The 23,677-nt window shown below is 37.5% G+C and overlaps 1 protein-coding gene and 2 pseudogenes across 1 annotated transcript in view; 2 read left to right on the top strand and 1 right to left on the bottom strand.

The window, feature by feature from the left end:
- Window positions 1–23,677, top strand: part of LEKR1 (leucine, glutamate and lysine rich 1) — a 225,258-nt gene that overhangs the window by 155,306 nt on the left and 46,275 nt on the right. Inside the window, exons 7-9 of the mRNA XM_025376590.1 lie at window positions 4,255–4,336; window positions 18,153–18,230; window positions 18,576–18,779. Of these exons, the coding sequence (XP_025232375.1) occupies window positions 4,255–4,336; window positions 18,153–18,230; window positions 18,576–18,779 (364 nt within the window). The remainder of the gene's footprint in view (window positions 1–4,254; window positions 4,337–18,152; window positions 18,231–18,575; window positions 18,780–23,677) is intronic.
- LOC112618934 lies at window positions 1,968–2,886 on the top strand (annotated as a pseudogene).
- On the bottom strand, window positions 13,346–14,801 carry LOC112618368 (annotated as a pseudogene).

Raw genomic sequence — 23,677 nt, 5'->3', positions numbered from 1 at the left:
CAAAAACAACATGTCCTCAAGGTAAGAAGTGATGAGATTCAGGGCAGAAGTGGAAGAGTAGCCTTAATGCCACCACCAGTGATAATAGCTAACATGTGTGTGTTATTCCCAATGTACCTGCAACAATTCCCCTTCTTTCCATATATTAAGTGATTCAATTCTCACAACAGTCCTGTATGATAGTGACTATTTTACAGATAATGAAACTGGAGTGCCTAAAGTCATACAGTTAACAAGAAGGAGAGCCAGGATTTGAAATTAAGCAGTCTGGCACTCTAAAGAGCTCATGCATGACACCTTTAAACTATCCTGTCACAACCAGTGTTGAGTTCTTGTTTTTCCTTGTCTTCAATTACCTCTAAAACAAAAAAGTACAGCCTTCTATTTTACATTAAAAAAAAAAAATTTCCCTGTTCTCTGGGTGCCAGTTCATCTGCCTGCTTGTTCTTCCATTATGCTACTTTAACCTGAAATCATTTTCCTCCATATAGCACTTTGAACCAGATTTTTTAATGTTTTGTATTTTCTTTATCCAGTAAGTTTTAAGTTTGAAATATCTTTCCACTATATAGGTTTTAGTTATTGTTTTCTCAAACATTATACTAACTTAATATGTCCTCCAAGTGACTATAAAGTTGCATGTCAGCCTATAAAATAGCTAATTATGAATGCCTTTTATGTTTGTGGTTTCTAGAATCCTTTAGGAATAGCAGGATTCTCTTAAATGACTGATTATCCCAAATCTGATGCCTGTGTAATGCTATCCAGCAAACAGCTGGCTTCATATGAAGAGAGGCTAAGAACTCTTTTTGTCTTGTTCATTTAAAATCATTTACTTCTTATTTAATATCTGCAAAGAACACAGTCACATCATAGTAGAATTTGCTGTTGTAAATTTTGGATTGTTTCCATGGGTTCTGCCTTACATCTGCATGGTGTTTAAAGCCAAGACTTCCTTTATTTTTGTGGGCATTTAGGGCCTTGTGCCTCACAATCCAATGTCATGCTGAGTGACAGAAAATTAAAGTCGAATTTCTTTATAGAGAAGGACTGGGCAGAACAATAACTTATTCAACAACTCCTTGCCTCAGAAACTGAAGGAGCTGTTTTGTGCAGGTGGCTTAATCTCTCTGCAGCTTATCCTGTGTTTCTTTATTTATTAAGGACAGGAACTGGGCACTCTGCTTCTAAAAACAAAAGGACCAGACTAGTCTACAGGAACCTATAGTGAACTAGTAGGATGTATATTTCATTCAGAACAGCAAAGCTTTGAATTAGCTGCCATTTTTACTGTCTATTATTCTACTAATTCTCAGGTAATTGAAAATTAACTGCATAAAATCCACATATCAAGTACCAGTTCTTTGAAGTTCATTTTAAGATAAGTCTTCCTTTTAATTTATAACTGCATTTAGAAGTAATAACATAAAATTTATCATATGGGCTCAGACCTATGCTTCATCTAGTTTAGGATCATATCCTGACAAAAGCACCAGGGGCCATTTAATAGTAAGGTGTGATTGTTCTCTCTGATGAAATCTTCTCATAGAATCAGTCACAGTAACACCATAATTGTATTAATATTTTTATTAACTATAATATATATTTAAGATTTCTAAAACTAAAATCTAAACCACCTTTTGGAGTTAGAAATTCTACCAGTTTACTACATATTTCATTGTTAAGTAATTCTTTTCACTTGTCTTAAGTATACCTCTTTAAGGATTCTGGGAATATGGTAATAGATTTGTAGCCACACTTACCACACTTTTATGGACAAGTATCATATTCTCTTGCAGCTTTTATATTTCAAGAGTTTATATTTCAAGTGTGAGAGAGATAAGAACTTTGGGATCAGGAAGACCTGAGTTTGAATTGTGGGATTTAACTAGCTGAGTGACCTTCGATAAGTTAATTACTCTGATCCTTAGAGTTTTCTTAGTAGTTGTGACTCTACATGAAATTATATGAAATCAATAAAACCTAACAAGTATGGGTCATCTACTCTACACTATTACCTAATAAGTTTTTTCAGACCTGGGAAGGCTTGTTTTATGGAATACAGATGGAACCAGTAGACCTCACAGTAAACAAGTGGAGTTCACCCCGTTTGGCTGGGAATTCTTCCTCTCTGAAGTTCCCATCCTTGAACTGGAGAGTCTCTCCAGGGCTGAGCATACCTTCTTCTAGCCCATAATGAAAAATACTCACTCCCTTCTCTGGGCATGCAGCCCTTTGGCGTGCCACTGTCCATGCCACTAGTGATGGCAGCTGCCTTCTCCTGGCACAGAATACAGAGTCTGGGGATCCTGCCTGGTGGTGGTACGGTCTGCCCCTTTATGTACATGAGTTACCTCCAGCAGCCTCTCATTGTTTCCTTGTTGGAGGAAATGGAAAATTCAAATAGTAGCATGCAAGTACCTGTAATTGAATCATATAAGAAGCCTATACCACAGGAAAAAAAAAAATTGAACCTGTTATCAAACCACAGAGGACAGATTACTATCCTGAAGAAATGTCACCCCCCTTAATGAACTCAGTGCCCACCCACAAGCATTGTTGCAAGAAAATCTCCCTTAGGTCATAGTGCAGCCTGGGAAGAGACCTTTACTGGTGGAATCCGTGGATAACTCAAAGGAAGCAAAGGATACACAGATGTGATTATGACATATGCAACAAAGTATACACTAAAAGTTTCCACTTGAAATCATACAGAAGAGCACACAAATGTACATGGGATGGATGCATATGGAAGTTTGCTCTGTCTGATAAACAAGACATTTCTGAAAACATACTGGAGTCAAATCTTTTTAGTGCCTGGACTGTAACCACAGCTTCTGTTCTGACCCTCTTGCCTTCCATAGGAAACGCCATATGCTAGTCTGAATGCCTTTGTCTCCCACCTCAACGTGACTCCCTACTCACCTGGCTCTTTCTCTATCCTCCCACCATTATCTAACACATTTTTTACATGTACATTTTAATTTTGATTCAGCTGGTCTGATCCTCTGAATTTATATCATCCAAAACTTCCATATGGTCAGTAGCAGATACTCTCTAATCCTCCCTCTCTTTACCATGGGTGACCTAAAAAATGAGAACTTCCTTTCAGGGATGCTAAGCAAACTCTTCTCAGAGATAGATATATTTAATGTAATAAGAACAAGAAAACATGTAAACTAAAAAACAAAAATTAATGTATGTAAAAGCACTGGATAAACAAAGGTTTATACAAATGTCTGGTAAACACTAATTAAAACATTAGGGTGAATTTATTTTCTAATTTAAGGAACTAACTCTTTGTAAAATAAAGTTAAGAATGCAGATTTGTATAGTTTTATGTATTTGTATGGATGCATAAAGATTTTAAAGTTTACTATTGAAATATGTCACTGAAACACCTGAACAGATGGAACATAGAAATTTTACAACTCCAGTGTTTTGAACATTTTTTTTCTGAAGAAACAAACCAGTCTATCAGTTTGTTTTACATTATAACTTACTCTCAAAAAGCGTACCAGCAAGGGCTGTCACTGGGGCTGGGGTTCAGATCACAGTTTCCACGCACAGGACAATGGAAGGACTCAGATAATTCAAGCCATTTGTTTTTTCTGCTATAGTTTCAGTTCTGCATTCACACACTTGTTAGACGGGGCTGCTTGAATAATCATCCTCAAATACTGCTTGCATTCCCCAGTTAAAGACTCTATGGAAGCCAGTTTCCTGCTTGTATTCTCTTGGTTTTGAAAGTCACTAAAATGCCTTTTAGATGCTACCCAGAGTTAACACGTTCTTTACTGTGAGCCTGGCACATGATTTGTCTGTTTTAGTTCTAGCAGGAAGACTCAGCCATGCTTCTCAGTTCTAGACCACAAAAGTGAGCTCAGGCAATCAAGTGTTTTAGAAACAAGACACATGATCAGAAATTCTTATGTTTGTCAGCTACATGTATTTCATTTGAAAACTTTAGTAAAATTTAGCCTATTAGCTGTTTGAAAATCAGCATGGTGGTGGGGGCAGAAAGAGGCCAACAAATTGGGCCTGTCAAAACCCACTAAGTCTGTGGGGTGTTAGGATGGGGAGGGCTGAGTAGTCAATGACAAGTTGCATATGGACATACAGGCAAAGTGGAGTAAGCAGCTGCCTTATTCTTCAGGAGCTGACTAGCAACATTGAAAGAATATGGTTTACACTTTGAAAATATCTGGACACTTAAAATGTACTAATCAGATGAAATACATTGTGTCATTTCAGATTTGCAATGTCTAGTAGAGGCACTTGGAGTAAAACTTCAGAAGGCAGTGACAGAGATGGACAACTATAAAGAAATGCTTATGTAAGATGAAGAACATTAAACAACTTGTAAGATAACAGTGCTCTGTAGATGTGTCACAAAATGGCAGGAATTAGAAATGACAAGAATTATAAAGACCCTGGTGTGTTCTCTGTGATTCTTTTGACAGTGATTTACTTGTGTGGGTAATAGTTTACTGCTGCTTTTCTTGCCCACTTTGCTGGCCTAGATTATATATTGAAGAACCTGTAAAATATTTTTAAATATATGGAGGATTTCTTTCAGTAAGAAACTTACCTATCCATATATAAAATTTTCCCTGAAAGTTCAAATGCAGTAACTTAATGTGAAACAGTCTTTGAACTTTTTTCTTATCTTTGTTTCTTTATTATCTCTCCACAAGAAACAATATTGAAGTTGTATCTCAAAATTACTAATTTTAGCTTCAAAGAGAGAGTTGAGTAGCTTTGAAATGCTGAAGTACTTATGCTTGATATAAGTGAGAAAGAAGTATTGGAAAACACATGATAAGAAAATGATGTAAAGTCAAGAACACTATTTCTTTTAAAAATTAATTTTAAGCCTGGGCAACACGGTGAAACTTTGTCTCCACAAAAAAATACAAAAATTATCCAAATGTGTTGGCACACACCTGTAGTCCCAGCTACTCGGGAGGCTGAGGTGGGAAGATCACCTAAGCCTGGAAAGTTGAGGCTACAGTGAACCATGATCATGCCACTGCACTCCAGCCTGGGTGACAGAGTGAGACCCTGTCTCAAAATGAATAAATAAATAAGTAAAAATTACTTTCATTTCAGAAATTTCAAAAATTATAGCATAAACATAGTATATCTATAATTATAATACTAAAATAATATGTATATAATCTTTGAAAAGTAAGCAGATTCTTTTACTTTATGATATATATGATTTTCAGTTCCTATATTTTAGAAGGATGAACGTCATAAAAATATAAATATTTAGAATGCTTAGCAACCCAGTGTTTGTGTTGACCATGAACTACTCCTAAAAACAATGTGTTTAATAAAATACTGAACACAAGAAGGAACAAATTCCAAAAATGCCCTATCAAATTAATGTATACTTGGATTATTTGTAACAAAATAGTTTCTGAAAAGGAAGGAAAATAAAATATTCATACTTTATAACACTGTGGTTAATAGTACAGTAAGTACAGTAGTTCAGCTGTCTGTGTCGATGGCTGGGGTTGAAGGAATTGATGGATGGGGTTCCTTAGAAGACCCACTAGGCCCAGGAAGTAACTTTTTGGGAGATTTTTTTAAATCATAAAAAAGAAACAAGGTGATGGTTGCTAGAAAAAAAATCATTGTGGCTTTCCCTTGATAACATCAAGGAGGGGTTTGGCCATATGAATGTCTCTTGTGGAGAGCAGTCTAGTCAGGCCCCAGCCACTGTGTGATGATTGCTTCTTGGAGCTCAAGAAGTGAAGAGGGCACAGTTTAGGCATAGGGAGGTGGTGCTAGCACACAACTAAACTAAGAGGGAATTTGTTGTCATACCAAGACTCAGCATATAAAGTGAAGGAAGCTAAACATAGAAATGAGCATAGTGAAGAAAAGGAATAAACTTACTGGTAGTGACATGAATTGATATTTTACAGAAAAAGTTTGCACAGAATTCTTTGTATATTCATGTTCTGTGTGATGACATTTTGGTCAGTGACAGACCATGTATACAATGATGGTCCTATAAGATTATAATACCATATATTTACTGTACCTTTTCTATGGTCAGATATGTTTAGATATGCAAATACTTACCATTGTGTTACAATTACCTACACTATTAAATACATTAGCATTCTATATAGGTTTGTAGCCTAGGAACAATAGGCTATATCATATAGCTTATGTGTGTAGTAGGTTATACCATCTTGGTTTGTGTACACTCAAGGATGTTCACACAATGACAAAATTGCATAATGATACATTTCTTGGAATGTATCCCTGTTGTAAAGCAATGACTGACTGTGCATGTCATTAATATTAACACATGCTTTGTGGTATTTTCTGCCCATTTAATATTAACACATGCTTTGTGGTATTTTCTGTTTATTATAATTTTAACATAATTTGTGCTGAGAAATCGTGAGAGTCAGGGTAGATTGGAGATGGAGGGAGAAATACACCCCTAAAGTCCATCAAACTAATTATCTGTAGGAAGTTGCTGTATAATTGCAGAAATGCTGATGATGTTTTTATCAGTTTATAAAACTGATGTTTCCTACACATACAAGACGTTCTTAAAAATTAAAAAATGGACATAATGCCCATTGTTAGAAATGCGAATTAGGAAAGATAGAGCCACTTAAATGGCTCCAAGTGCTAGAGACCTTTCTCTATGCTACCTGTCTCTAGCTCTTCCATCTATACTCTATCTACTCTCCTTCACTGCTAGTATTAAGTTGGGGAGGGTGGGCATTTAGGATCAAAGCCTGGGACTGCTGAAGCCTCAGGTTGCTCAGAGGTCAGGAGGTCAAGCTAGAGTCAAATTTGTGGCTTGGCCATTTTTGTAATAAGTTTGAAGTCAAAACATTTCATTCAAAAAATTTGACATATTAATACAATTTGTTAGTAAATTCAAGATTTCCTGTGCACACTCAAACCTCTTTGGACTTCCAGAAATTGGAATATGCTATGAAATCAGGTTTCTTCAATTTTTAATCCTCATTTTTTGTGGGGGCTGGGAATAGGAATGTTCATAACCTGTAAGTTAAGATAATTCTTGGTGTTGTTTAAAGATTTTAAAATATTTGGATATACGGTTTGTGAATTTTGAGAATAAGAGGAAGAAGCAGTTTATAAATGGGTGAAATTGGGGTTCTTTTTCCAAGAGTGTTTTCCCCAAGATTTTTAAGAAAATATTTTCCAAGGTTTAAAAGAATATTGCTATGTATTTAAAAATAGAGATTTTATCAGAATGCTTTGGGCTACAAGTAACAGAGGTAGGATAATGCCAGTTTTAGTTGATAAGAGTCTCAGCAATATCCCCAAGGATCTTGATGTTCTTTCTGTCTCCATCCTGCTGCCCTCAGCACTGGCTTCAACCCAAAGCTAAGTCAGGTCCCTATAATCACAAGATGGCTGCAGTTCCTCCACCTTAGAGGCCTTATTTGGATATGGTGCCTGCAGGCAGGAAGGGACTGGTTTTCTGGTGTCTTTTTGGAAGTGAGAAAAAAGAATTATCAGATGCCACCAAACAGCATTCTCCTTATATTTCCTTGACTAGAACCCTTTACATACCCTCTCCTAAGTGAATCACTGGCAAGGGAACAGGGCTGCTACAATTACCTTAGACTAAGCAAGATTTATTCTTAGAACAAATAATAATTGGGACTCTGATGGCCAGGAAAAAAGCTATAATGAATGTTCAGAAGGTAACCAGTAGTGTTTGCTAAAGAGGTAGAGCATTAATGATGCTCTGAGAGCTTGAAATTTTCTATAAATTTTATTTTTAAGTACTATAATATCTAGATTAAGAGAACGCCTCCCTGAAATAATGAAAAATATGAAGACTATAAAATCTAGTTCTATTGCTTTTATGCACATATGTATATAAAATATACTTTTATTACTTTCATATATATATACATATATATAAAATATATATATATTTATTACTTTCATATATATACACACACACACACATGCACACACACATAGATGGAAGACCTAGAGACAGGGAGCGTAGAGAAAGGTCTCCAGCACCTGGAGCCAATAAAGTGGCTCTATCTTTCCTAATTTGCATTTCTAAAAATTTCTAATTTTTAAGAAGGTTTTATATGTGTAGGAAACATCGGTTTTACAAACTGATAAAAAAACATCATTAGCATTTCTGCAATTATACAGTAACTTCCAGGATAAAGATAGATAAGTAAGGCTTAAAAGAAAGACTGTATTTATGGTGAGAAATTTTTAGGAATTCCTGAAAGATAATACATAGAAAGGATAGTAAAGGGTCTATATCTTTACTACAGAAAGGATAGTAGAAAGGGTCAACTCTATTGAGGAATAACCCAGATGAAGAGCAATTGAGTGGTGATGCTGGTGGGCGTGGGATAGACAGGACCTTCCTCAAAATTAATTAAAACACAGAGAAGGGAGTGAGACCTGGTGAATCATTGAAATAGTGGTTTCACACTCCAATCTACATAAGAATCATGGGTAGCTTGCTAAAATTGTGTATTACAGTATGGCCACTCCCACAGACTCAGCCTCAGGACCAGATTTCTGGTTTTACATTTAGGTCTGGGGTGGCTCCAAGCAATCACATTTTTAAAGCACTCCCCACATGATACTGATTCAGGTGGTCCAGTGAAACCCACTCTGAGGAATCGCATATGGAACATTTAAGCCAGCTGGCCCCTCATCAATACCCTATAATCAATCAGCCCTGTGTGAAGCAGCGTTTGCAGAAGCATCTATACTCAGACTAACAAAATGAGTATGTGGACTAGAGTCAAACAGCCTGGCAGCTACTGAATCCCAGGAGAGCCCAGGGTCCCCACAGCCCAAGACAAACCTCCAGTGCCCCCACCAGGTAGCATACCCTGCCCCTTCATCACACCTCTGAAACAACCTAGGGCAAAAATGAACAGCAAAGCAGACAAGCAAACAGAGGATCTTTTAAGTCTGAGGATTCACACACACCCAAAGATTAGGTGTGTGAGGAAACACCCTCCACCCAAGTTCCCCTGAAAAGTGGCTATAAATTCACACAGAAAATCCTTAACACCCTAGAAAATTGTTAAATAGCAAACAGATGACATTAGAATAAGTATAATTGATAGACTCCAAAGTATGTCCAGGATTGTAACCATAAAAGAGCAGACGGTTATGGCAAGCTATTAGGAATTCAGGAGATTAGAAATATCAGAAAAATGATCCCATTCATGCTAAAAATGAATACAAATGCACATACACATGCATATGGATTTAAACATTGAATAAATGATAGGATTGCAACAGTTACCTCTAGAAATGAAAGTGTGGGCTGTGTAGAAACTCTTATTTCACTCTATTACATATTGCTTGAATGCTTTACACTTTAGATATATTTATTTTCATGTATTTGGTAAGAACAAAATTTACTTAAAATGATTTATAATCTGTCACTAAGAATATGTCTAAGAATATGTCTAAGTGGTTATGTAAAATATGTTTTCTGGCCGGTCGTAGTGGCTCACGCCTATAATCTCAACACTTTGGGAGGCTGAGGCAGGTGGATCACCTGAGGTCAGGCGTTCGAGACCAGCCTGACCAATATGGTGAAACTTTGTCTTTACTAAAAATACAAAAATTAGCTGGGCGTGGTGGCAGGTGCCTGTAGTCCCAGCTACTCGGGAGGCTGAGACAGAAGGATTGTTTGAACCCCGGAGGCAGAGGTTGTAGTGAGCCAAGATCACGACATTGCACTGCAGCCTGGGTGACAGAGCGAGACTCTGTCTCAAAAAAAAATTTTTTTAAAAGGTTTCTAATTTAAGAACCTCTGTAATGTACTTACACTTTAATTCCTTTTTTTTTCTAAGCAAACTAATACAGGACTTACATTTTAATTTCATTAGCAGTCACCTGCTCCTCATTTAACTGATAATTTGAACAATAGTAAACTTTTGACCATCACAAAGTACTAATTTTTAAAGTTCTTACTTGGCCTTTCAACAGCATCTGACAGTTGACCAAACTGTTCTTGGGATAGTCTCTATTATTGAGATATAAATATCAGAGTTCTCCTGATTTTCCTCTCACCTTCCTGTTCACTCATGAAAATTTTTGCCTGGCAAGCAGAAGGTGACCTGGTGGCATTCCAGTGTCAGTGTATTTTTCACATGGTTTTAACTTGAACAGGCTATGTTTATTTCATTTATTTATTCGATACAAAATGTTTACTGAGAGCCAGGACTATTGTGTGCAGGCAGTAGATATTGGAGTAACAAGATGGGCACGTTTCCATAGATGTACTTTTCAGGCAATGCTAAGTGCCGCAAAAATATAAAATAGGCATAATAGAATGTGAGTAGTGGAGAGGGGTGGTACACTTTTGACGGAGTGGTCAGAATGGCATCCCTGAGCAGGTGATCTTTAAGTTAAGATATGAATAACAATCCTGGCTAACACGGTGAAACCCCATCTCTACTAAAAATACAAAAAATAGCTGGGCGTGGTGGCGCCTGTAGTCCCAGCTACTCCGGAGGCTGAGGCAGGAGAATGGCATGAACCTGGGAGGCGGAGCTTGTAGTGAGCCAGGATTGCACCACTGCACTCCAGCCTGGGAGACACAGCAAGACTACGCCTCAAAAAAAAAAAAAAAAAAAAAAAGATATGAGTAACAAAAAGGTGCTAGCTGTCATTACATCTGGGAGCAAGGACATCAAGACAAGACCCTACATTTATTGGAAACGTACAAGTTCAAAAAACATGAAGGCCAATTGTGGTGACAGAATAACAGCTCCCCAAAGAGTTTCATGTCCTAATCCCTGGAATCTATATGTTCTCTTACATGGCAAAAGGGACTTTGCAAATGTGATTAAGAATTTTGAGGCCAGGCGTAGTGGCTCATACCTGTAATCCCAGCATTTTGGGAGGCTGAGGCAGGTGAATCACGTTAGGCCAGCAGTATGACTTAGCCATCATGGTGAAACCCTGTCTTTATTAAAAAGTACAAAAATTAGCTAGGTGTGATGGTGCACACCTGTAATCCCAGCTACTCAGGAAGCTGAGGCACAAGAATCTCTTGAAACCAAGAGGCAGGGAGGCAGAGGCAGTAGTGAGGCAAGATCACACCACTGCACTCCAGCCTGGGCAGCAAAGCAAGATTCTGTGTCAAAAAAAAAAAAAAGAATTTTGAGATGGGTAAATTATCCTGGATTATGTGGGCAGCCCTAATGTAATCACAAGGGTCCTTGTAAGAGGAAGCAAGAGGGTCAAAGTCACAAAAGCAGATGTGACGATGAAAGCAGAGGTTGCAGTGATGTGATCTGATGATGGAGGAAGGGGCCACAAGACAAAAAATACAGGTGAGCTCTAGAAGCTAGAACAGGTAAGGAAATGAATTCTCCTGTGGAGCCTTCAGAAGGAACACAACCTAGTGCCACCTTGATTTTAGGACTTCTGACCTCCATAACTGTGAAATAATAAATTTCTATTGCTTTTAAACACTAAGCTTGTGGTCATTTGTTACAGCAGCAATAAGAAATTAAACTGGCCTGTGTTTCCTGAAGAGTTTCTGAGGAGTTTGGATTTATAAGGCGAGCAATGGGAAGCCTGGGGAGAATGCTAAGAGAGTAATCTAATCTGCATTTTAAAAGGTCACTGTGATTGCTACTTCAAGAATGGACTGGAGTAGGAGTAAAAGCGGTATCAGGGAGTCTGGGTGGCAGGCTGTGCATTCATGCAAGTGAGAAGTAATTATGGTTTAGCCTAAGACTGTAGCATGGAGATGGAGAGAAATATTTGTCAGAGGTGAATCTGATTTACTGATAGAGAAAATGTGACTGGGAAGCAAGGAGACTGGAAGTGAAAGGAAAGAATAAAGATGGGCTTGAGCCTTTTTTCATCAGGGGAGACAATTGAGAGGCAGCAAAGTGCAGTGACTGAGAGTTCACACTCCAGGTCCAGACTGCTGGGGTTCAAATCCCAGTACTACAACTTAGTAGTTATGTCAACTTGGGCAAGTTTCTTTTCTCTTTGGTCTCAGTTCCCTAAATCGTAAAATGGAAATAAGGGCTTATTTGAGAAGTGCACAAGATACATAATGTGTTATTTATTACTCTCATCATTGTGTTTGTTCCATTTATTGAAGTGGGAAATTCTGTGAAATAAACAGATATAGGAAGTGGAGGAATCAAAAACAATGCTTTTGATTTGTTAGAGCTAAGATGCCTTTGAGACTGCAAAGTGGAAATACCAAGGAGTTAGTTTAAGAATGGCTGTTTCATATAAGCGAGTGGAGTGGCATATAACATCACCTTTCAAAGTGAGGGGAAATAGGCAGTTATTTTATTTTATTTTATTTTATTTTATTTTATTGGCAGGAGCAGCAGGGACCTTTCTGAAGGTTTACTCATAGCAATTGAAGAGAAAGGATTACCACTATTTGCTAAGAGTAAAAGAAGGAATGCAATGCTTAAAGAGATGTAGGCATTCTTTCTGTTCCATCCAATTTCTCCGTCCTAATGAAGGTGAAGATAACAATTGGGTAATGAAGGGTAGACCATAGAAAGACTGGCTTAACTGGTGTGGGGCAGGGGAAGGTATCATGCTGAGGGGACTTCCTGGGATGGTAGGAGGCTTTTAAAAAATTGCAGCCCAAATTTATTATCTACATAGTAAAATAACCGCTAAAAGGAGTTCTTCTGTCCCTGCTTCTAGATTTGGAAAAGTGTACATAACAGTCTGAACATATAGTGAAAGTTGTGGTGGGGCTGCTGAATCTCAAAGGGATTTGTAAAAGAAACATTTTTGTTTGATTTCAAAGCAAATGTGTAAAACTTGGAAAATGCAAGGATATAAAAAAAGTCACAGTTACATTTTGATTTATTTTCTAGTCCATTTTCCTTTTTTGAGTAATTTACATTTTATTTTCTTATCATTAAGTTCACAGTTCAGTTCCCAGGCAACATGAAAGTGAATGTTTTACATATAAGACACCTGCATGTAATGTGATAACATGGGGCTTTGGGGTTTTTTTTGTTTTGGGGGTTTTTGGAGCCACTATGATTTACTAGACTATTAAAAGGCCATCACACAATTTAAAACTATGCAGTCATAACAAGGCAATCTTCAGGCAATTAAAAACAACGAATTGTTGAACCAATCTGGGAGATCTACTGAGTAATCTGGCCTTTCAAGTAATGTCAAGTGGAAACCCTGTTTTCTCTTTCCATCTGAGGATCATTAGAAAGAAAAAACAAACGTAAACCAAACCAAAAACCACCTGTTCTGACTGAAAGTCAGGATTCAGGCCATGTAACTTGGAGGCATACTCTTCAGCTGGTTGGCAGAGGCACTATCACTGCAACATGTGCAGGAGCACCAAGAGGTCTACCTCCATGCCTGCGGCCCATTGTGCAAGCTCTGGAAAGTTGCCTGCTTCCCAAAGTGCTGCCGCCAACAGACAAAGGCCTCCACCACCTGCAAGTGCACATTGTGGAGATGGTTGGCCTTACAGCGGTAGGTATCTGTCTGGAACAGTACCAAAGACAGCACCACGGGCTTCCACTTAGGGCCCAGCCTCTGGGCCAGCTGATTAATCTGCCAGTTTGATGGGGAGCTGATGATGTGCGAGGGGATCTCAGTCATCGTGTCACCTGCAGGCAGCTCAGTCATGGCTTTTTCCCTTGCTTTCTCCAGCTTCTCCCTTACCCACGAAAATTCCTGTAGGAAATCTAGGGAAGTATCAAATGCTTTAGGACCCCTGGAAAGTAGGCTATCCAGCAGTAGTATTTTCTTGAAGCTTGTGGCTTGATCTTTAATTTCTTGGACGTGGTTTTCTGTCAAGATTCCTTCCTGGTAAAGGTACTGGAGAACCAGTCCCTCCACCAATGCCTCTGCACCCAGCTGCAGGCAAAGTAAGCAAAGCACTTGTTTGTGGCCTCAGTCTACAATGATGTATCTTTGAGGGGAAGGGAACTCTAGTCCATTTTTCTAAGTAGTATGCATTTTTAACATAATTGGGAATATACTTTATGCACTGTTTTGGTTTGTTTTTGTTTTTGTTTTTTTTTGAGATGGAGTCTCACATTGTCGCCCAGGCTGGCGTGCAATGGCGCGATCTCGGCTCACTGCAACCTCCGCCTCCCGGGTTGACTCGATTCTCCTGCCTCAGCCTCCTCAGTAGCTGAGATTACAGGTGCACACCACCACGCACGGCTAATTTTTTGTATTTTTAGTAGAGACAGAGTTTCACTGTGTTGGCCATCTTGGTCTTGACCTTATGATCCGTCCACCTCGGCTCCCAAAGTGCTGGGATTACAGGCGTGAGCCACCGCACCCGGCCCCTTTACTGTTTTGCGAACTTTTTGCGTAGCGATATATCCTGGACATTTTTCCATGTCATTACTTTATACATTTATGGAAAATTGTTAAATGGCTACATAATATTCCAATCTATGGATGAACCATAACTTATTAACATCTTGTTTTTAGAGCGTTCAAGTTTTTTATTTGTATAAGTAAGGCACTTGGAAAATTCATGTAGCCAAATCTGTTAACACACAGTTATTTCTTTAGTGTAATTTTTGCTAGAATCAAACTTGAATATTTTTAAGGCTTTTAATGTATAATAACTCATTGTCCTCCAACAAGCCTATACAGATATGTAATCTCAACAGTGTTTGTAAATACTCATTTCTCTGCTTCCTGGACAATACTGGGTATTATAACTTTTAAAATTAATAAAATTTGTACCTCTGCATTTCTAGCTCCTTGTATTCTTTTCTTTGTGACTCACCTGAGCCTTTGCCCATTTTTCTAACTGTATGTTAATATTTTTCTATTTCTTCTTGTCTAATGTTTTATTTGGAAATAACTTCAAACTTACCAAAAGTTGTAAAAAAAATAATAGTTCAAAGAGCACCCAGATAGTCTTTACCTATTTTCACCTAGTGTTAACATTTTAAGTCATTTACTTTCTCTCTCTCTCCCTCTTTACTCTCCTTCTCTTCCTCCCTCTCCCTCTCTCTCTGCACACACACAGACACACACACACACACACACACAAATTTTTTTTTCCTGAACCATTTTGAGGATAAGTTACACGCAACATAGCCCTTTACCTCTAGATACTTCAGCCTACCTAATCAGTGTGATAAATTTGCATACAATATTTTAATCTACTATTCTTACTTCAATTTTGTCAGTTGACCTCATAACATCTTTTATAGCATTTTCTCTTCTAGTACAGGATCCAATCTGGAGTTCGTCTACTCGCATATCTCTTTAGCCTCCTTTAGTCTAGAATATTTCCACATTTTGTCTTTGTCTTTTAATGACACTGAATTTTTATGAATGCAGAACCCCTCACACTTTTTAAAAATAAGAAATTCTTCATTTTGTATTGGTCTGATGTTTTCTCTCTATTAGATTAAGGATGTGTATTCTTAGCCAGAAAACCACATAGAGAGTGATGTGTCCTCAGGGCATCACATCTGGAGGCACATGAAAACCATTTTCCCCTAACTGGTGATGTTAATTTTGATCACCTGATCAAGATGTTGCTCAATTTTTCTACATAATTACTGGGGGTTTTGTTCTCTTTCAATTAATAAGAAGTCTAGAAGAGACACTTTAAATGCATGTAAATATACTGCTTTTCACGAAAATTTATCCTTAGATATAGCATCTGTTAATGATTTTTGCCTGATCTCAGTTTTACTATAGTGATTGCTAAATGGTGACTTTTTAAGATTCCAGATCACACTCCCTTTTATTAATTAGGCCTTAGCATTCTACTGTAAGGAAGATCCTACCTTCGTCTATTTATTTATTGTACAGATTCATCAATTCCTGTCTTTTAATGGCTTATAATTTATTACTGTACTGAATTATTGTGGTGCTCAGATTGTCCTAGGCTTAGTAAGTAGAAGCCCCTTCAAACTGGCTCTTCTGACATTAGAATATTATCTCATCATCTTTTGTAAACACTTTGTTACTTTCTGGCATCACAAGATATTTCAGATATACTTACTTTGCCCCAGCCTTGAAATCAGTTATTTCTATGAGTAGTCCTGGTTCCTCTAATAGGGAATGTTGATAGAAGCCCATATCTGGGTTCTGAATGTGCTCGTGTGCTACTTGATTGTAGTGATGGCTCATGGGCATATACATATGTTAAACTATCAAATTATACACTTTAAAGATGTGCAGTGTGTTATACGTCAATACAATACCTTAATAGAGACATTTTTACAAAAACAGGGTAGTGGCAGAGAACATTTTTTTTTTTTTTTTTAGAGACAGAGTCTCGCTCTGTCAGTCACCCAGGCTGGAGTGCAATGGCGCAATCTCGGCTCACTGCAAGCTCTGCCTCCTGGGTTCATGCCCTTCTCCTGCCTTAGTCTCCCGAGTAGCTGGGACTACAGGCGCCCACCAACAAGCCTGGCTAATTTTTTGTATTTTTAGTGGAGACGGGGTTTCACCGTGTTAGCCAGGATGGTTTCGATCTCCTGACCTCATGATCCACCCGCTTCAGCCTCCCAAAGTGCTGGAATTACAGGCGTGAGCCACCGCGCCTGGCCGGCAGAGAACATTTTTAATGGCTTTAAAATAAAAACAAAGTTAAAATATAGTGTTCGGAGATAAAACTTAGATAATAAAGCTCTAAGGAAAATCAGTGATTACAATATTATTCATGAGAATGGTTACTTTTAGGGAGCGGGGAGTTGGCTATGATTGGAACCAGGGACATAAAGGACTTTTAGAGTAGCTGGTAAGGTTTTATTTTTTAACCTGAATGGTAATCACCAGAGTATTGTTCTTATAATAATTTGTTATATTATATAATTGTTTTATGTACTTTTCTGTATCTTACAATTTTGTTATATTTTACAATAAAGAAGTTTAAAAATAAATGAATATTGTGCATGTTCACGATGATTTTTACATTATTACTAGAAATTAAAGTCATTCTGCAAGGAGGGCATTGATAATCTTACATATTTCATTGTGTAATTTACAAGCTATTTTAAGATGCATTCAGATTGTGACTTAACTAGTTAATGAGTAGTCTGAATACGTTTAAATTGGATATTAAATTTTTAATATATTAACCTTTTGAATGTTACAAAACCCAATCATATAAGATCAAGGCAAAGGTTTCTTTCAGTTTTAGATCTTTCATTTGGTTCTTTTTAATGGTTTTTATTTCCCTGCTGAGATTTCTCATCTTTTTATTAATTAGAATAGATTTTCCTTTATGTCTTTGAGCAGAGTTAATAATTGCTTCTTCAAAAATCTTCGTCTGCTCATTTCAATATATGGATCATCTCAGAGTCAGTTCCTATTAACTGTCTTTCTCTTTAGAATGAGTCACACTTTTCTGAATACTTTTTTACTATGTTCTGGACATTGTGAATGTTATGTTATGGAGAGTCTGGATTCTGCTATATTTCTCCAAAAAATATTGTCATCGTTGTTGTTGTTGATAGTGTTGAAGTGGTGTTGCTTCACCTCAAATGGCAATCTCTGTCCAGGATAACAGCTCAATCTCAGTTCAGGTCTTTTTCTTTAACTAGGCTGCTTGGAATCTGCTTAATACATGTGTAGTTCAGGGGCAGAATTTATATGGAGTATTTGGGACTCTCTTTCTCTGGCTCTCCCCTTTTCAGCATTCTTTCTTTACTTTCCAACAGCTCTGGTTGCCCCAAATACCATGCCCTCTGGTTCTATGAGCCAGAAAGACTGAAGATTTCTATTTAGTTCCCCTGCAGTGTGCTGACTGGGGGCTGCCTTCAGGCTTAAAATTATTTTTAATAACCCAACCCCATGCTGTCACCTCATTCCAAGTGTCAACTTTTCTCCAGAATCTCCCTGCTTTTGGTCATTTTCCAATACCTTCACATAGGTATTTTGGTGTTTCGGTTTTATTTGTTTTTGTTTTTTAATGTTGTGCAGAGTTTATACTTTTTATTTACATGCAAATAAGTCTGACAGAAGCTTTGTTGGCCAGTATAGAAGTGAACTGAATGTTTATTTCTTTAAACAAATAATGATATGAAGATGTTAAAAAATTTCTTCTATTGATGAGTAAAATAATGCTACAAAAAAACACATACTTTATTTTGAAATCATATATTTGAACTTCTTTTGTATTATTTTAGGAATAAATCTAATGAAGCTGATGACTGTCAAAGAGAACTTAGAAAACTGAAGTTTGAATCCGTTATTTCTGAGTCACAGTATGCATTACCAATTTTTAAATTTATATTTTAATAATTGAACTTAAAACTGTATTTAAGTAATGTTTTATTTTAAAAGACACTTATTTTTTATTTTCTTATTATTTACATATACAATACCTAATTCAAGCTTATATTGTCTTGCAGTTGGTTATTGCTGTTGCCACTGCCTAGATGGGAAAATTTTAACATTATAGAACCATTCTTTTTTTTTTTAACATTTTTAATTTTTTAGAGTTACAGTTATAATCTATAATTTCAAATGAGCTCTTAATACTTCTTTGATAAATATAAAATGTAGTATATAAAGCATGTTGGTGGGGTTTTTTTCCTATTTCTTTTTAGGCATACTATGCTGCTTAAAGAAAAAGAAGACTCTTTAATGACTTGTCAACAAATATATAGAGCATTACAGGAAGAGCTGACTGCAAAAGAAAAACAAGAAGAAGACATAAAGAGAAGAATTAACCTTGCAGAAAATGAACTGGAAATAACCAAAACTCTTTTGAATCAGACAAGGGAAGAGGTTTTAACCCTGAAAAATGAAAGGTGCAGTTAACAATAATTTCTTACAAAAACATTTTTGTTTAAGTTAGTATTCCATATATATTTGAGACATCAGTGTCCGACATATTATAATAGTGAAATCACAGGAATAAAGATATATTTCTCCTACAAGGTCATTGCATCCCACTACCTCATTTTACAAGTGATTAGACTGAAGCTCCAGTTGGTTACGTGACTTGGTAAAGTTGCAGTTGGTGAAGGTAGAGAATGAAGCCCAAATTGCATTTGGTGTCAAATTTTTATTGGAAAAAGAAATCAGACCATGTGTGATACTTATACTACTAAATTTCACCTGGGTCAGTGATTGGTAGATTCTATCATTTTTCCAACAGAAACAACTTTTTATATCACTTTTTCCTTTAATTGGCTCCTACTTTTCTTCTCTCCTCCTTGTCTGTCAGCACATCTTGTTGGAGGATATGGCACAAGCAAAGATACCTCCTTAGCTGGTATCGAGGATACTAAGAAGCACATTGGTCCAGGCTTCCAAGATACTTTTGTTTACTTAATTTGTCTTTGAATTAACCTTATCTTTAATTAATATTTCAACCTTGCTTTCTTTCTTTTTGTTTTAATTTCCCTGCTATGTCTTTGCTCATTCTTTCTGAATCCTTTTGTTTTAAATTTATATCTGATATATAGCACAAATCTTGGGGTTTTTTTGTTTGTTTGTTTTATTGATTTAAAAATCTGGGCTTCTTTAGGAGATTATTTCATTTACATTTACTGATATAATTATTATATTCGATAAGAACACAAGTTTCATAAGGGCAGGAATTTTTGTTTTGTATCATTTTCTGTGCACAGAAGGCACATGATAGGTTGTTTTTCATTCTTCCTATCATTTTTATATTTGTTTATATTTTATTTTATGAATATAATTTAGAAGAGTTACAATCTTTTTTTTATTTCCTCTTTGCAAACCTATTTGCTGAGTCTGGGGAGTGGGGCCAGAGGAGTGGGCAGCAGTTATCTTAGAATTAGATTTTTTTGTCTCAGAACTCTGTCTTGCCAACACTGTTCCCTGGGCATCATATCTGTTTCTACACCAGGCAAGAAGGAAGTCTGTGTAGTTCATAGGGAAAAAGGTTTATCTCTCGTCCTTCCTGGGATGGTTTTATAATTACTTATATTCTATTGAATAAGATTAGCAACTGCAGAGCTGATATCCCCGCACCATTTATTCTTTACCCTTCAACACCAAAAGTGTACTTTCTACTTACATGACTATTCCACCCCACCTCCTCTGCCATTTATTAGAAGCTGCAATTTTATAACAATGAAATGTATAAGAGCCAGGCTTATTAATAAAAAAGGAGTGATAGTTGAAAGATTGAGCATGTGTAAGCAGAGATAAAATCTATATATGCTAACGTATATAGTCAGAAAGATTAAAATCAGTTATATATTCCATACAAAAGACACACATCATACATCTTTGAAAAGACACCATGGAATAAATAAAAATTTTCAAAGTATTTTGTTTAGAACTTTGGTTATCTGAGCAATTCCTATATTACCTAGAATATCGTATTTCCAATGATACCAGATTAATTAGGCTTAATTGTTTAGTCAGATGAATGCTGTCTCCTTCACTGAAGTCATTGGGAAGAACCTGTCTTTGTCTAATTGTTTCTGGAACTCTTCTCCAAGGACTGGCTTAAGCACACATTTTAGACTCTTGTCAGTATGACAGATCTTTACCTGTTAGGAATACCTTTGCTATTTGAAACAGTCTCAGATAGGTCCAGTGAAAATAAGTCCAGTGAATATGATGGGAAATCAATCTGGGAAATATTATTGGGGATCAAAAATGAGGTAAATTTTTCCCTTTTTTCTATGCTTAATAAATTATCTCTGACTACAGTTTGAAGAAGGGAGTTTTATGAATGCTTTAAGGATTAGTGACCTCAGTAGAATATATATAGAGCTTTGTTGGGGAATTGCTTTGAAATAGCATACACTTGGATGTATATGTTTTGCCATGTTTTTAAAAAAAAATTATGACTGTAATCTTACCCTCTAAGTGTTGAGTGAGAAGGACAGTTTCTATCAGCTTTCAGATAATAGTGACATCACTGAACTAACTCCTATTCTTCTTCTTTTCCTTTCTCTTTTTTTCTTGTATTATTGCCCTTGTACCTTCTTTATTCTCTCTGCTTTAGTATATCCAGAATATACATTTACTTAGTAATTGGTGATACGAAGTTTACAGACATGATGTCTGTCACATAATAAAAATTAAAATGACAGGCACAGTGGCTCACACCTGTAAGCCCAGCATTTTGGAAGGCCAAGGCAGGCAGATCACTTGAGGCCAGCAGTTTAAGACTAGCCTGGCCAACATGGTGAAACCCCATCTCTACCAAAACATCAAAATTAGCTGGGCATGGTGGCTCCTGCCTATTATCCCAGCTACTCAGGAGGAGTGAGACTCTGTCTCAAAATAAATAAATAAAATTTTTAAAAATGTCCTTGTAGACCAGTAGGTTATCATGTAATCATAGGATTACTCCTAAACATAAGCTTTACCTTTTTAGTTTTTCTAGGCTACTTTCATATCTTGCTGCCTTGTCCTCTAACTGCCCAGAGCCTGCCACACATATCCATTCAACAAATATTTGTCGAGTGAGTGAATAAATGAATGGATTGCTTTGGGTAATTCAGCTAGTACCCTGGGTACATAGTACCCAGCTTATATACCCTGGGTACATAGTACGTAGCTTATATTTTAAGGGTGGAGACAAACAGTAAAACAAAAAATGTGGAAAACTGACTAGAATAATTATAAATTGTGATAATGGCTATGAAGTAGTAGAAATTGATAGAAGGGGTGCGTGCTTTGGCCAGGGTGGTCGTAAAAGTGACTTCCAAGATGATACTCTGCCCCTTTGCTAAAGGAAGACAAGTGGAAGTTACCAGGCTAAGATCCAGGGAGGAACTTTACAAGCAAAGGACAAGCTTGGTGAGTTCTGGGAAAGGACAGCAGGGTAGCGTGGCTGGTGGCATAGTAAGTGTGAGTGAGGCAGGCAGGGTCACATCATGCAGGGTCTTGCAGGCCTTTGGGAGTTTGGGTGCTGTTCTCAGTGCAATGAAGACAAACCATTGAAGGGATTTAAGCAGAAGAGTGACACTGTAGAAAGATCATTCTCGATGCTGGATGGAGAAGGTATTGGTAATGGGAGTAAGTCAGGACATTTACTCTTTTGATAAAGAATTATATAGGTAGTGAAGCCTAAGAGATATGAGAAATATGAGAATCTCCAGCTCCTACCCCTGTCAGTTTCTGTTGGGTTAAGTGTCTATGTCAAGTGGGTAGTAGTAAAATAGCCACGGCTTACTCCATGGTGAGCCTCAGGGTTAAAAAGATATTCTGGGCCGGGCTTAGTGGCTCACGCCTGTGATTCCAGCACTCTGGGAGGCTGAGGTGGGTGGATCACCTGAGGTCAGTGGTTCGCGAACAGGCTGGCCAACATAGTGAAACCCTGTCTCTTCTAAAAATACAAAAATTAGCCAGGCGTGGTGGCGGGTGCCTGTAATCCCAGATACTTGGGAGGCTGAGGCAGGAGAATCATTTGAACCTGGGAGGCGGAGGTTGCAGTGAGCCGAGACCGCACCATTGCACTCCAGCCTGGGCAAGAAGAGCAAAACTCCGTCTCAAAAAAAAAAAAAAGATATTCTGAAGAACAAATGAACTTTGGAAGCTTTTGACATTACTATCCAAATTTGTCTTGAAACAGTGGTCTTTTGGCTCCAGGGCAACCTGTTATTTGGTCTCTTTTCTAGCTCTGTTTTTGTTCTTTCCCCTTCCCTCCTGTGATCACCTGATAACAGACATTCCTTAAAATTCACACTTGAACTTGATTTTCCTCTTTCCACTTTTTTCCTGTAGTAAACTGACCCTGTCTCAGCTTAGCAAGTTTGCTCTTGAAGCTTTGATTTGAAGCATCAATGGGACTTTTAAATAAGAAATTTCCTTAAGCAGTTGGAGGTGTGAATGTTCCTCCAAAAGAAGCAACTGGGCTCAGGAAACACTTTTAATATAGAGATGCTTGATAATACCATAGGAGATTCTGGTTCAGTAGGTCTGGGTAGTGCCTAGGAATCTGCTACTTGGTAAAGTACCAAACCACTGCTACGGAAGTATTACAACCAACCAGGCCACCAGATGTACTCACCAAAGGCCAGAGCTCAATTCACTCCCACTGACTGTGTGTGCTTTCATAAATCCAAGCAGTGTCAGATACACACCACCCTTCCTCCCTGACCCCTCAGGAGAGCAGAGCCCTTGCTGAGGTCACAAATTGTGCAGTTTAGAAGCTATGTAGTTTCAGAAGAGGAGGAAAAGATAAAAAGCCAGAGGTGACCTTAGAAAAAAAACTAGCAGAACTTCTGAATTTGGAGAGATAAGGGAGTTTAGTAACTAGGAAATAGTTCATTGATTAGTACAAATCTATCTATTTGGGCATTGCTTTCTTCCCCACACTCAGCTGAGGAAGTGCTAGGTAGAGAAGAATCTTCAATGAAAGGAAAAGAAGTAGGTCTTCTCAGATCATGGGATTCTGCAGGTGGAGACAGTCTGGCCAGCTTGGTCACGGACACATTGGGACTGATGAGAGGGGTTTCCTTTATGGAGGGAGAAGAATGCAGCAAGTCATAAGGATGATGCCAGAGAAAAGTGTGGCCATTTTTTAACTTCTTGAAAAGACAGCCCTCAGCTCCCATCCTACTGGAATACAAGGTCTCTGTGGCCAAGGCCAGAACTCTGCCCAGAACTGTGAATGTGCAACACTCCTTCAGGCATATTGTGGGTTAAAAAGGGTTCTGTGGGCTGATGGGGGCACCTAATTCCATCCTTAGGGAAAACTACTTATGTAGTT

Source organism: Theropithecus gelada, chromosome 2 (assembly GCF_003255815.1).
Source record: "Theropithecus gelada isolate Dixy chromosome 2, Tgel_1.0, whole genome shotgun sequence".
Lineage (NCBI taxonomy): Eukaryota > Metazoa > Chordata > Mammalia > Primates > Cercopithecidae > Theropithecus > Theropithecus gelada.
The sequence above is the reverse complement of the archived record's forward strand: the minus strand, read 5'-3'. Positions and strand labels throughout refer to the sequence as shown.